Here is a 16,151-nt window from a genome sequence, read left to right as displayed (position 1 = left end):
GACATTGGAGCAATAGCATTTTGATACTGGTTCATAAATAATTTGATATTGACTATTTAGTTTTATTTTTAAATTATGTTCCTGGGAGTTTCTTCATCTATTTGAATATCATTGTACAACTCAATCACCACAATTTTGTACATCAAGTCGCCACAGTGTGAAACAGTATCATTTCCTAGCATGTACTGTATACGCTATATATTTCGCGGGGGTTTTATTTTCGCGAATTTCGCGAGTCGGGAGCTATTCGCGAAATTAACAACACGCGAAAATATTACCTTCCCAAATGAATCCCTTGCCTTGATGATACGGACATTACAGTACAATGTACTAGTATACCATGTCACGGCTTACCGAACAGACCATACTGGCTAAGCTTGTTTACGTACATATTATAGCACGTCCACGTCTACTTATTGTGCCACAACGTTACAAACGCGCAGAGTGTCACCCTTGATTACATGTACTAGTACTAGCTCTTGAGTTTGCATGCCGTTACGTCTCTTTACAAGTACTGTATGTCAACTTTAGGGGCCGGGGCTTCGTATGCTCCAGCTGGTTGCTGCTGAATTTACTCGTACCCCTCGTACCACTCGTCAGAAATCTAGCCCGATGGACTAAACCACTTCAAAAATGTTGAATTCTAACTTACAAGTTCGCAGAGTTTGATAAGTTTTTTTCATGCAGTGTATAACTAGTGTCATTCTTATTTGCTAGTAAGTTGAAAATTCACACTTTCTTTACCACTTCATATTTTCTCTGGTCCTCCAATCGCGAATTTAACCACTCGCGAAAATGTGTGACAGCGGCAATTCGCGAAAATTTATGTACGCGAAAATTATAGCGTATACAGTATGTACAGTGTATGATGAGCATTACAAAAGTTATCTATTCTTGATTGAAATGTAGACAGATGATACTGCCTGCCTAGATAGAGAAAGGCATTTTATTTTAAGTGAGTCAATTCTAAGGCTACACCCTTCTGATACATGATAGTATGCCCATTAATATGTTAATATTTGTGATTTATGTATGCGTCAAGGAGGCAGTTGTTAGTAAGCTGTGCCTAGCACTCATTTTTTTCCCCCCTCTCTTCGCCACCACTTTCGATTGTTGCAGAGATAAACTCCTCCAGCGGCGGCTGACGAACAGCGATCTGATCGCACTGGCCTCCCAGCATCGGCAGCGGCACAGGCTGAGCAGCCGGCGCCAGAACCTGTTCCACATGGGCAGCAGCAACGTGTCGGAGGACTCAGATACCAGCGGTCACTCCTTCTCCAGGTTTGATACCAATAATCTTCCCTCACTGCTTTCACCTTTACCTGTCTGACTTGCGTCCCATGTCCCACATCTCTACTTTGATGTTATAACTTAACCCCTACAGTAGCAGTAGCAGGAGCCCTGCAGTGAGTGTGTGATGGTTGATTGATTGAGATGACAAGGGTTAAACAGCTATTATTGAGTGTGTGTGTGCCATTTGCCAGAAGTTTGTGTCGTGGTTTGTATCACTTCTTGCAATTGTGCGGAAATGTTTGTCATTGATATACATGTAAGCATCTATCTTGGCTGAAGTACGCTGCAGTACTATCAGCATGAAGTATTACACCTTCGTGTAGCCTGTATGATTAACCATAGTATCATTACAAGCTATCTCACAAATATAAAAAAACAAACAAACAATAAACATTAAAAACAAATTTGATTTCAGTCAAGGACATACATGTATCCTCAATCAAAAATGCTGCTATGCTGTATCTTTTGGAACATTGAAATGCCTGCATAGTTTGTACTGGAACATCTGCTGCCTACATGATATGGAAATGAATAATCATACATGTAGACTATGTAGTCGCTATGAGAGGCAGATGAGGCTCAGTCATGACGAATGTGATCTGGAAAAGAAAAAAAAGTTTCATTCTTCCGCTGTATTACTTGATGGTATCACTTGCAAAGCGACATGGATATATTTGATGCACGTAAGCAGTCTGTGTGCTTGGGTTAGGAAGAACACCCAAGTTCACAACCCTATTTTTTTATTGTCCTCCCGTGACTAACTTGAAGAGAAGAGAAAAGCCAGTCCATGCCTGTTTCAGACTCTGTGGTTGAATCGACTTCCAGGACAAGTCGGCAGAGGAACCAGGTGCCGCTGTTGATTAGCACAAATTGTCCTGTTCTTTGTGGCGTATCGCTCGTTTGGAGCGCTAGAAGCCATGTTCTGGTTACCTCAGTGATGTGTCTGCTTCTCTGATTGGATAAATGTAACATGCTTGCTTCTATAGAACAGAAGGAGCTAATCAGTCATTCAACTTGTGTGTCACATACTGTATATGGTGTAACCATTAGTCACCATGTTGTTCAGAGTATGAACTCTAGTTATTTTTCTTGCGATATTGTGTGAACACCATCATCAATATGTGATCATTCACTTTCACAAATTTTGAATCCATTATTGGTTGACTACAAATGTCAATTGTGAACTTGTTGTAAGACCAATAACTAGTCTGTCGTAATAGTTTGTATGATCCGGTGACGTGACATTTGCTCCTGTAACAATTGCTCTGGTCTTTCTTCTTGAAGGACTTTAATAGGGTTGGGGTTAGGGTCGTGATGGGATTTTGGGTTTGAACAGTTTGATGTGAGGATTAGGATTATAGGGTTAAGGTTATGCTTGTGGGTAGAATTTATGTTTGGCTGTGTAGCGTGCAGATATTTCATGGATTTCATGGGAACAATTGTCCCAGGAGCAAATTTCATGGAACCGTCCACAGTTACCCTGGAGGGTACTTTTGGCTCTTAACTTATTGCTTCATTCTATCATTCCATGGAGAAAGAGAGAAAGAAAGAAGGAATATGTCATTACATCTTGTAAATGCAGCGGGGTTACTGCTGAAAGATAGCTTGAAGGAAGGTCTCAAATGTCCTGTGGCACTGATGATGTGGGAAGTACTATGACGTAATGAGAAGAAAGTCTAGCCGGAGGATTTGGGCTAAGAGAGAGGATGATCAGTAGGCTTGTTAGATGATTGGTTGATCAGTGGACAGGTGAGAGGATGATTGTGTAAAGAAGTGGATAGAAGGAAAGATAGGTATATACACAGATGTTATGGGAGAATGACATTGTATGGATGATTTAATGAATAATAGATGTATGAATGGATAGAGGGATGGGTTGATGGTTGGAAAAATTTTATAGATAGCAGGTGGATTGACAACGATGAATAGACATTTGGATGAATGGATGGATGGATGGAAAATGGATGGATTGGTGGGCTGATGAGAGGAAAATATGTATAGTGTCCATAGACAAGTAGACTTAATTATGATGAATAGATGTTTGCCTGGATGTGGGCCAGGAAATGGATCAATTTGTATAAATGGCTTCATGAATTGATGAGTATGTGGTTCCATTGATAGCTAAGGATTGATAATTTACAGTCTGCGATGTGTTACATTGTTTATATTGCTATGATTTGTCTCTTCAATCTTTTGTTAAAGGCAACTTACTGAGAAGGATGTCTTCTCATTGTAGACCATGATTCATTCTCCTCAAATGTAGTCCAGTTCAAACAGAGACATTTTGCCAATTTCATGTGTTACATTTCCGTGGTGAAATAGAGCCAGACAGATGTGAATATACAATGTAGATTCAATTGATTCAGAACCAGCAATGAAAAATGTTCCATAGGGCCAACCCAGAAATGACTGTGGCTTATGCTGAACAAGAGTTAAAGTTTATACAAATATGCCAAGTAGATAAAAATCAAGTCAAGGGGAAAGGCGCACACACCAGACGAAGAAGAGAGTGTGCATGTGCTTGACCCATAATATGATTGAAAGTGACGTAAATACTGATAATACATCACACAGAAATTTGTGTGCACAGGATTTACATGTTTCCATGACAACCGAATATCGTGCTCTGCTTTACCACCCCCCCCCCTCCAGCAACGATAAAATCACATGAGCTGAGTTACACGTGATCATGGATCAAGATGGTATGGGTGACTTTTGATGATAAAGAGAGGACGTTGATCTTTAATACTTTGTCCCTTGTGAGTTTGAGGGCCACAATCTGGGGTTAAAGACCCAGGGGCCCGTTTCATAAAACTTGTCATCGGTGACAACTGCCACATTTCTATGACAAATTTGCTCTCAGCCAATCAGGTGCAAGGATTTTCAGTAGCTTGTCACATCTATGACAACTTGTCACCGATGACAAGTTCTATGAAATGGGCCCCGGGTAGCGTGGATACACCATGGAGTGGGGAAAGATGGCTCCTCTCTGGTATACAATTATTGTAGTTGAAAAGTCCCCATTACGAATTATCACTGATCTCAGCGTATAAAATGTGCACACACAGCCAAAGAATCGTGACTGGAGTCGACTGTTACCATTGCATACCAATGAGCGTACATACATGCAAATATTCGGCCGCTCTTGCATCCCCCACTCTGCCAGGTCCGTATTAAACATAGATTACATTTGTATCTTTCAAGGTGTATTTTCTCTCCCAGAAAATTGAAAAGTTTTACACATTTCAGCTGAATCCTGTTCACATTGTTATTGTTCAAAGCTTACTGTAGAATTTAATATGAAATGATACTTGATAGAAACATGGAGTATGAAACCATCTGTTCATTTTAGATTCCACCCCTATGTAATCAGAACCATAAAACCTCAGTGACATGGAGTGAAATTATGCATAATATCCTGATCTTCAGTAAAAGCTGTGATTGCATTACCAGCAACATTTATTGTAAAAGTCAGCATTGTAGTTGCTACATAGTACACATACAGCTTGTATACATACAATTGTGTATTTTCTCTCCCAGAAAATTGAAAAGTTTTAAATATTTCAGCTGAATCCTATTCACATTGTTATTGTTCAAAGCTTGCTGTAGAATTTAATATGAAATGATACTTGATAGAAACATACAAGTATGAAACCATCTGTTCATTTTAGATTCCACCCCTACGCTGTATGTAATCAGAACCATAAAACCTCAATGACATGGAGTAAAATCATGCATAATATCCTGATCTTCAGTAAAAGCTTTGATTGCATTACCAGCAACGTAACATTGTAATTTCTTTACAAGAAAAGTCAGCATTGTAGTTGCCACATTGTACACATATAGCTTGTATACATACAATTGTCAATTCATAATATGACTGATTACCATGATGGTAAATGACATATATGGCATTGTTGTCATACTCTACCAGCTGTGGATATTTGTGACCCGCTACAACAAAAGGATCCTAAAGTCGCTGACGGCTGAGCCGAGAAAATTGAGTTTGAAGTCACATCATCAAAATTGGTCAAAGCAATCGGATTTCTGTTTTTGGCATAATTCTGTACTCTAATGTTTTGCTTATCATCTGCCGAAATTTCGAAGCTAAATGATCGAAGGAAAGGCAAGAAATCAGCGTTTTTCTGGGCCATGATTTTCCAACTTTCAACGTAACAGAAACGTATCCGAAGATTTGGATTTCGCTCTGCAGCTAGACTCCGCCCCGAGCAATGAGGGAGTGATCTTATTGGTCAGGGCCTGGCATCCTGATTACTGATTGGTTGTGCGTAGACGGCTGGCACTAAGCTTGAATGAACATCGTGGAGGTTGCTAGGAGCACACCTTCTATTGTCAAGCGGTGAAAACTGTCTCGCCTCCCCTTGATCATGATAGCGTCGGAAGGATAACTTTGAAAGGGTTTTTCTCGAAACTCTGATTTCCTCAACCACTTGAAATGCTCTAAAATCATCGATATCTCCGCAACCGAATACTTTTATGAGTTGTGCTGCAATTTTTGTATATATTAAATTAAAGTAGAAGAGTAAAGGAATATTGTCATGCAATTCTCAGAAAATTGTCCTCCCCCGACTTTCGGATCCTTTTGTTGTAGCGGGTCACATTTGATAATATATCATTGCTACTATATGATTAATTACTTTGTACATAGGTGTGAACATGGTACATCCCGATTCAGAAGCAATCCTAGAAACTTTTCCAACCCTTTATTGTTAAAAGAAGATATGATTATTTTCAGAATATAAAAGGCAGTGGATTGAAAGTGGTTTTTGACTTACTCTTCAAGTGCAAAAGATTGAAAGTACAAATAGTATAGTTTGCATCCCATCTTAGTTTACAAATGACTTTCAGATATTCTGTATATTATTCTTCTCTTATTTTTTTTTTTCAATCAAAATGAATTTGATACATGTATGATATAGGCCTAATGCATACATGTAAACGATAAAAATCTTTTAAAATGTTAGTGGCTAGGCCTACTTGATTATTTGGTAAAGTCTACAAGATATTTAATCAGTTCATTATTATTATGATTTTTTTAAGCGCATAGAAGAGGGTACAAAACATTATTCCTGTACAAGTGGTATTATTTGCAAGTTGCTTATATGTAACCGGCAATAGTTAATTAAGTCCTGCTGGGGGAAACAGTTTTCTATATTTGCAATTTGCATATAAAAATTTGTTGACAATACACACGACACGACACTCCTCTACTCTTTAACTCTAGTTTGCTGCACTTCGGGCCTGACTAAAAGGTCGAAAATGGAGTCAAGGTTAATGAGATCGTGGCAGCTAAGGCAGTCACTGACGGATGTTTGCCAGGTGGCGTGGAAATTGTCCACGGTTGGCACGTTTGCACCCACCTGGACCAACTTGGTTCTCTTGAGTGGTGTGAGCTCCGTAGCATTCTCAACACTTTGGGCTCCAAAAGGCCCATTCACACATACTAAAGAAAAAAAGCATGATTCAAGACGCAATTCAAATCATGTTGTGTTTTGTTGTTGTTGATGGTGGTGGTGGTGTTTTTGTTTTTTGTTTTTTTTAAAGAAAAATTGTGATTCAATTTGCACAGGTTTGAGTGAGGCCAAACTGCATGTGCATGAGTTTCAGAGTTTGACCCGACTTTGACTTGACTAGTATCCTGTGTGCCTTGCATCATGGGATGGAAAAAAAAACTGGTTAAATTTTGCACAGCATTCATACGCACTTTGCATCACACACACACACACACACACACACACACACACACAAAGCGTGACTATGTTTTAATAGAAACGTCACATTTGTTGTGGTGTGTGGATTGTGATTTGAATCTCACAAATGGTTGTGATTATTAGGCCTATGTCCAAACACATATTAAACAAACAAAAAAATGTGTTGTGATTCAAATCATGACTGTTGGTGCCTGTGTGTGTGAATGGGCTGGTTGTCACATTACTTAAAAATGTATGCATCACACATAGATAGTCTGTGTCATCTCATTTGTACAAACTTCCTTAAAACCTCTGGTTGAAAGTGCCGACACATTAACAGGCATGTGGGACAAGGGAGTATGATTCTGCCTTTTGCTTATTTTTGTTCCTCTTGAAGAGAGAGAGAGAGAGAGAGAGAGCAAGCAAAAGCATATCATTCATACAAGTGTATAGTACCACCAGTCAGTACGGAAGTCTACCAACACTTTCTTCCCTCAATGAATATGCCAATGCATTGATATATGAAAGATACTGTATATACCATATATTCGGCAATTTTCCACAAAATTCAGTACCGTATTTGTAAATGTTTCTGATAGTATGTCTGCATCCATAGGATTCTATAAGCTGGGGGGAAAATTCGTATTATGTAGATGCATTGCATCAGCTTTATGGTATGGAACGCGAGAGAGAATATATTATCAGACTGGGTGCATTAGCTCAAAAGTATTGTAACTGTAAGAGGGAAATGTTTGTACTTGTAAGGACACATGAACTTTCTATCTACGGTAATTAGCCTCAATTGCAGACCCTGTATCAGAGTCCTTATCGAGAGAAAAAAAAAAGGAGAAAAAGTTGTCCTCACATCGCTGCCACAGGACATGCCTTGGCAAACTAACTTAGTCTTCGTTCAAGTAAAGTTTGGTTTGATATATTTTGACATGGTCAAATGGTTTAGCCCACAAGGAAAAATCCACACGTGCTGTAGTGTACAGTGAGTGGCTTTAGTTCTTCTCAAGGTCCAGTAGTCAATTGATATTACCGAGAATGAACGAGCTTTTGCTAAGAATTTTGCTGAGCTCTAAAATTGGATTGCTCAAGTGTTATTCCAATATTGACATAGTCATACGATGCATATGTAAACTACTAATAAAAAGGTGTGACAACAAATTTTCCAAACTGGTACCTTGCTTGCGCACAAGGTGTTGAATTTGTGTGTGTTGTTTGTGTGTGGGCTGTGTAAAATTGACTATTGTGCTACAATTCATTTCATGCATACAGTTGTCACATCCTTATCTCCCAATATGGTGTCAAAGAAGAACTTTGTAGGTAATGGGGCTGAAGCTATCTCTTTTTGATAAATCTTGATCTCCAAAATAAACTCTTTCTTTTAATGTACTCTTCAAAAGGATGCATACAGTAGTACGCTTTCCAGCATAGCACTTGCTGATGATGCTACATTTGTAGTGACAGTATAGCTTGAGGCAGCCATACAGTACTTAACACACAAGATAGTTTAACCAGGGTTTGGTTAATTTCTTCAAATGAAAAGATCTGTGGTTGTTCTTGCTTCTTGTTCGTATTTTTTATCACAAGCTGAATCAGTGTGATTGCAGATTGTTTGTGGTTTAATGTATTGACATTGTATAAAAGCCTGAAATGTAGGCTACTCTTTAAGGCTGGGCAGTTGGTGTTTTGTCATATGGAGCAAGAGATTAGTGATAACTGTTTTAACTGGGCAAGGCTGATTGACTAACGGGCAGGAAGCTGACTCTTTGTTTTATCACAGTCATGTTCATTGAGCCCTCTGAACCGGCATGCAGAGACCTGTTGGAGGGGAGGAGGGAGCTCCAGCCGCAAGGCAAACGGCACTTATTTTTTGGCGGCAGTAATGAACTTTCCTCGGAAGCCATCCCAGTCAACCGTGTTACTACCACTGTTGTCATCTGTCCCTTAGAATGTGTGGATGCTATCTTCTTGAAGTGGTGAGCTGACGATTTACTTTCCAACGTTTGCTGAGTTGCAGGTGGGATCACGTTCTAGAGTTGTTACCGGTGATTGCAATGGAGGCTGTAGAATGTTGGAGGGAATTGCGAGGATGGAAACATGTTTTCTGCGGATATAGTTTCGATTTGATTGCCTTGACAGTTACCTTAGCTTCTGTGGCAGCGGCGTAAGAGCATTTTCCTCTTCCATGGAAAGTCTGGCAGGATGTTATAAAATTGTACTTTGGATTTGTTGTCTTGTGTTGGCCTAGTTTGTGCAGCTATGGTGTCACCCTTAGTCACTTGGTCAGCTAGTGTTCACAAGTGTGGCAAAGTTTTCATTGCATTTTTTGTGCTGAGTACAGCTGTACATCTGTATGGATGTAATACAAGAGCTACTTGTGCAATTTGATAAGCTGGATCTTCCAAAAATACACAAAAGAAGAGCAACAGGTACTGTAAAGCCAGAAGTTTTTGTGTGCATTAAACATTTGCAAATTTTGTGAGGAGCCAAGTGTCGTAGACATAAAATCAGGGAATAATTTTTCCTGGTATCGCATCGCAATTTGCCATGCATTTTTACACCACTGCTACACAAACTAACTTTTGTGTAGCAGTTTTCTTACATACCTAAGTGTACAGGATATCATTGAAGATATTTTTCATCAGCTGAAATTGCTAATCAAATTTTAGTTTGAAAAGTATTCCCTGAAAATGTTTGCGAAGTTATTGAGTTAATGTCCTTTCCATTGAAAATTTGCCATACCTGACAATTCATCGATATCCATAAAAGTATCAAAACATTTTGTTTCATTTTCCATTAGTTTTCCGAGAAGATAGCTGGATAGCCCATATTTAGCTGCAGTAATATTTGCTATGTCCCACCTGTTTATGGATGTCTATTCATAAATAATGTTTTCATGTGAGGAAATATCCCCTTTAAAGGGAAAGTTAGATTAGGGTGTCATTTGACCACCCCTTGTCACCTTTCATGAACTGAGATCTCAATAAGATGCTGATTGGCTGATACAGTGGCAAGCTAGTGCCCGAGCGAGTCATTGGATTACACAGCACCTGTGGCCTTTCCACATCTCCATAGTGTGATATTTCAGCTGCAGATAATTAGCTTTGGTAACATGCAATGGTCATGTACATTGATATTTATGTGTATCAACACGCACACGCACACGCACACGCACACTATAGTCACACTATTCAGGCCTGTTAAAAAGGGTGTGTACAGTTCTGGTTGAGGTGAGGATTTAACTTTTAACGTTTTGCGAGATATTCAGAAACCACTCTATGAGATGTCAAAGAGCATGCAGTTCTAAGGGGTATCAAAAGTTTATTTGATGAAATCGGTTTTGAAATGGCTGAGATATCCAAAAACAACGTGAAACAAAGAGATCCTAATAAAAGGCGTGGCCTGTCGCCTTTTATTATCATCACTTTTTTGGATATCTCAGCCATTTGAAGACCAATTTTCATTAAATAAACGTTGAATCCTTCATAAAATTACATGCTCTTTTATAGTTCATAAGAGGTTTCTCCTTATCTCACTTTTATTTAGGAATGTTGTAAACCTGAATCCCCACCTCAACTAATACTACACAGTCCCTTTAAACTAGGCAGGGTTCAGGGGTTCCACAGAATATAATGCTAACATAACTTCACAATTTTCCCTGGATCATGTATTAAAAAAAGAAAAAAAAAATGCCAATTTTTTTTTTTTGGGCCATAAAAGTGTCAAATATATTATTCCTAGCTGAATAACCTCAAAATAATCATCAGTCAGATGCATACATTGTATGTACACGATGTGAGACTATGGCTTACTCGCATTGAGCCCAAAAGCAGAAAATTTCAAGATTTTGATTACAAACTATATGGCAAGTTGTGAGGTAATGACATCATCAACTCACTATTTGCATATTCATATTGACTGTTCAAGAACTGCCTTTGTAAAAAAACGCAAAGCTTCATAATATGAAAGCTTTTCTAATTTTAATGCGATTCTTATCATATTTTCACAGCTGCACTTTATTCTTTCTTTTCAGACTAACTTTTTAGTGGGCTCATGATCCCCTCTCAAGAGATTTTTTTTTTTTTGGGGGGGTGGGGTCAGGCCAAAATGAGAAATAAGAAATGGATGCTGTGCATAAAGTTTTTTTTTTCTGTTTTAGGTTCTGTTGTTATTAGTGCTTTGGAATGTGAGTAGTGCTAATAAATATTTTATATAATTATATTGTTTTACGCAGCAGCAAACAAATGAAGTCACCACACAACAGTTCTAAAATCAATTTGGAGGGGAAGAAGCTCATACGTTTATATCTTCACCATAGCCAGTGCCAGTAGAAAGTTCTCTTCCTATTAGATGCTTCTCATCCAAGGGGAGCACATTCCTCTTCCAAACGTGTTTCTCGTCCAAGGGCAGCATTTGCATCCCACCATATCCCCCTTATCCACCTCGCAAATTATCTTGCTTGTCCTGAATATCCAGGTTTCCCGTCTATCCCCTTTGAGATACACTTGTTCATCGAAATGAGATTGTGGTGTACTCAACTACTTTCTTTCTGTGACAGTTATGATGAGAAGATTACTGCCGGAGTTTGTCATTTTTTGATGCGAGAAAAACATTGAGTAGGCAGAAGGAGCAGAGACAATGGGAAGGGGGAAGCAGAACATGGTAATTAGAACTTTCGACTAGAGAGTCGTCATTATCTAAGCAGATTTAGCCAAGTTGCCCGCTAATTGCTATGCCTCTAGTGAGGACACTTTGTGTGTCTCCAAATTCTCACACTGTGTAACTATGTCCCCCAATTCTCTTGGGTTGAAAGATGCGATATTGAAGGGAACGATACCTCAGCATTTTACCTCGGGCAAGAAATAAAGATGACATTGTGTTAGGTTTATGGCTGTTGCTTTTTGTTTTCCAGTTTTATTACAAAATTTTAGATTGCAAATGATGGTACAGGCAGTACAATATTCCCATACACTGCTTAAAGGTGCACTTACGTTTTGTATATATGAAAATGAGTTTTCACATGCGATATTAGCATTTCTCAAAATCATATGTTGTGGGGTTTGTCTTCACTTTTAATATAGATGAATAAATTAAAATTTATTATATTTTCTGATTGAAAATAAAAGTTGAACAGATTTTAGACATGATTTTTAAAAAGAGGCAACACAATCACTAAGATTTTGCAAACTTTTTTGAAGTCATCTTGATGAGGTCAGAAGGGTGTAACAATTCACCAGCAGTATCAGATCACGGGTATGAGGTGTATATAATACGCCACATGACTTCTTGTGGTTACAGTGGAATATGACAAGGCAAAGGAAGGATGTCCAACCAAATGACACGAGCCACAAGGCTATTTAAAAGTTGGATCTGCCCAACCTTTCAAACCAGGTATTGATGAATGATGTACGTACAAGATGCATCATCCATGTTTAGTATTGTACTCTCTTCTACCAGCTGAGCATTGATTAACCAGTCCAAATTTACAGATTGTTTCTTAATCATCAATTATTTTCTGAGGTATTTAGGGCTCAGAGCTGTATCAGGGCAGTTACCCCCCCCCCCCTTCCCAGCTACAAAATTGTACATATACATGTACATACTGGTCAATGATAAGGCTAGAATATATGGCTAGGATTAGGTTCTAGGGTTTGGATTACAGTAGGTCTAGGGTTAGGGGGGTTGGGGGGGGGGGTAATTGCCCAGGAGGTAATTGCCCTAGACCCCTCAGAGCTGTTGATGTTGCCATAAAAGGGGGTTTCTTGACTGGATTCTTAACCCTATTCCCACCGGGGGGGGGGGGGGGGGGGGGGGGGGGGGCATTTTGGCCCTCCCCCTCGACGTTTCGCCTGATTATCCCACAACGCGTGATGCTCTCACCGCAGCATTTTATGACTTTTTTTCTTTCAAGTATCGCGCAACTTTTGAGACCAAATTTGTCACTCCCGGGCATACTGTTTTGAAGCCACGCCCCTTTGAAAAAAATTTGTTGACCCCAAAATTGCTCAAAAACATGATTTTGTGTACAAATCCAATGTAAATTGTGTTTTTGCAGTTAATTCATGAAAATAGATATTTTTACTTTCAATGGCTGATAATGATTTATTTTAGCCTGATTATGCTTTAAAAAGTTTCTGCGACAAGTTTTGACATAAAACAACAAAAACAAAAAGGAAAAAAGGAAATACATAAGAAATTCAATAAACAATAAAATACATTTATAAGAAATGATTATGAAGACGAATATTTGCTTCAATATAATTATTAAGGATATTGAAAAGAATATGTTCACCAAAAATTAGAAGTCTTGGAACTGTATTTCTTTTTTTTATTTATAGGCAGAAAAATAATAATTTTGCATAAATTAGCATAAATTAGTTAATATAAAATACATAAATTGAAATTTGAAAAATCTAACTATACAGTCTTGTAGATTACATTGGCCTCTACCTTAGTGCAAATTTTCGCGAGGATCGCACCATCCATGACCGAGATCTGAAGGGGGGCCAAAAAGGCCCCCCGGTGGTTTCAAGTCCCTCAAAAAACCCGGTGGGATTAGGGTTAAATGAGGATAACTGTTATATTATTTGATGACATGACATCTTCATTTATCAAAAGATAACTTTCTATTGATAGTACAGAGAATTGTATGCAAAGTGAGTCATATAAGGCAATTCCACCATACATCACACTCTTCCCTTGTCCATCAAGAAGACTGATGTTTGTCGTTGCAGTTGAACAAAGAATTGTCATCTTCCAGAGCATAGGGTCTCTGTACTGACTCAGGGTATATTGAATGATAAACCTTCTGATTAGACCTCTACCATTTTAGAAATGGAGGGGAAGCATCTACTACGTTCAAAACATGGGAAATTAAAACTCAAGTTTGGAAAGGCCGTTTGGCAGATAAAACCTCTTTCATGTCTTTACCCATTGCCTTGGCTTGCCTTGCCTAGTCTCAAGTAGGACATGCAACATTGAATATTAACTCTTTACAAATGTGCTATGGTGGAAACCCCCTGTGTGCCACATTATTCTGAGCCACCAATGTTGCCATGCTTTGAGAATGAGAAAACATTATGCTTTTCAAATCTATGTTACTTCCATAGATTTCTGTTAAGCTGGACATAGTTATTAGTGAGTAGAGTTGTAGAAAAATTGCCAAGCTTTGCTGTGATGTAAATTGTATGACAAATCTATGATTGTTTCTCTTTCAAATGACTAGCAGCTAAATTGAAACTGTAAAGGCATGACTTTTGCACACAAAGTAGTGACAGAAACGTAAAATTTACTTGCAAATCCAGTATGGACACTGCTTGTTAATCAATCACAACATAAAATGCAAGCTACATGTATATGTGAAAGTAACGAAAGCGCAAGAAATGCTTTCATTGTATTGTGGCATTTGGTGAGTTATCGATCGGTTTGGGTGGGTCTGTGCATTTGAGAATTATATGCGAAGTTGGCAGGCCGTCGACTGAGTCAGACGTGCGAATGTGGCACATAAAGAGTTAAAGCCTACTATGTGTATGCCACAAGGCCTAGTAAAGGTTAGCAGTTAGTGGAGAACAAGTAGGTTCTTCCTCTTACCCCCATGCAAAGGGCTGGGAATAAAGACACCTGTTTACATCTGACTGTATTTTGAGGATTACCAGTTGTTATAAGTGGACTTTATTTATTAATTGGATCATGGTCTCATTTTTAGGGCTATTAATGTACATGTAGTGTTCAGTGGCAGGGTAACTGTGGAAGCACAGAATCTCATTTGAACTGTATGTAAGATATAAACAGTATTTCCAGGTCACTATCAACAAAATGAACAGAACTTTTAACAGTGTATTTTAGAGTTACTTGAAGAGTTTAAAACAGCTGAAGCTTGTAAGAATGTAAACACATGTACATTATTGTAGTTATAAGAGATAAAACTTGTACTGATATTCATTTTGAGTGGCAGGTGCTGTGTTCTGATATTGCTCAGCAGTCTTTTTCGTGTTGTTGTCAAGTGTGTGTGTGTGTTTTGTTTTGTCTTGTCTTTTTTCCTTTACAAACCATGCGTGCATACACAGCAGGCTGTTCATACAACACTCTACATTTTGGCCGAAAGAATCAAAACTTTATTAAGAAATGTAAATACTGAGACATTAAATTATCGGCTCTGGCATTCTTGTTTTGATTTTTTTAATGCAAGATTGACTATGACCAGGTCATGCTCCTACAGTAAATCCATTTTCTTTTTCTTTTTTTGGCAACGCCTCTTTCGCTCATTCATTGCAAATCTCTGGTATTTTGATTTCAGTCAAGATATCAAGGTCCAGTGATCAATCTGACAAAATTTGCGTGGGTGCATCCCATGCTCTGTGCAAGTTTGATTGTGTGATCATTGACTCTTAGCTTATATTTTTATGAGTGTGTTTGGGCTATTTTGTGTGACATACAATTGTATTTGTGACATGCAATATTGAAGGGCATTACAGGGAAATATTGTCGGCAGGATCTAGCAATATGGTGGCTGCTCAAGTTTGCGGATTCTTTCTGTAGTTGTCGATCACCACCAAGTCGTGCAGGATGTGTCACATCTGTTTCTCTGTGACTGCTACGGCTTTGTCTCTCTGTCTGTGTGTCTGTCTGTCTGTCTGTGTGTCTCTCTCTTCTCTCTTTCTCGGTGGTATATCACATATCGTTTGATTGATTTACAACCGTTGCTCTTGGTTAGGGATTTCTTTTCTACTCGTCAGTGGGCGCAGAGTAGAAAAAGTGGTCGGATGAGTCTCCAGGACTCCAAGCAGAAGGAGGGGAAGAAACACAAGATTTCATTATAGAATAAAATCTGGATTAGCACGCAACATTTGGACTGCTACTAGCAGTAGTTGATCCGACATTAGCTGTACCATCTTGATTATTGTGAGTTTTACGGACAGCTGATTTCGCATTTGTGACTATTGTGAGTTGACGGGCCGCTGACTTCGCATTCATGACTTTTATCATACTTTGCTCTTCAAGCATGCAGTTCATGTAACTGGTACGGACCCAGAACAGCATACATGTACTTCCTGCTGCATATTATTGTCATTGCAGCGAAGCCAGCTGGGTGTTGTTATTGGCCTTCGTGTAGCAGAAGGTCCAACGCCAGCAAAGTAT

The 16,151-nt window shown here is 38.7% G+C and overlaps 1 protein-coding gene across 1 annotated transcript in view; it reads left to right on the top strand.

Moving 5' to 3' along the window:
* LOC139714334 (uncharacterized) overlaps positions 1–16,151 on the top strand; it is an 87,897-nt gene that overhangs the window by 50,157 nt on the left and 21,589 nt on the right. Inside the window, exon 6 of the mRNA XM_071626045.1 lies at positions 1,120–1,281. Within this exon, the coding sequence (XP_071482146.1) occupies positions 1,120–1,281 (162 nt within the window). The remainder of the gene's footprint in view (positions 1–1,119; positions 1,282–16,151) is intronic.

Source organism: Diadema antillarum, unplaced genomic scaffold (assembly GCF_040938485.1).
Source record: "Diadema antillarum isolate AM-2024a unplaced genomic scaffold, OU_Dant_1.0 seq00002237_RagTag, whole genome shotgun sequence".
NCBI classification, from domain to species: domain Eukaryota; kingdom Metazoa; phylum Echinodermata; class Echinoidea; order Diadematoida; family Diadematidae; genus Diadema; species Diadema antillarum.
The sequence above is the reverse complement of the archived record's forward strand: the minus strand, read 5'-3'. Positions and strand labels throughout refer to the sequence as shown.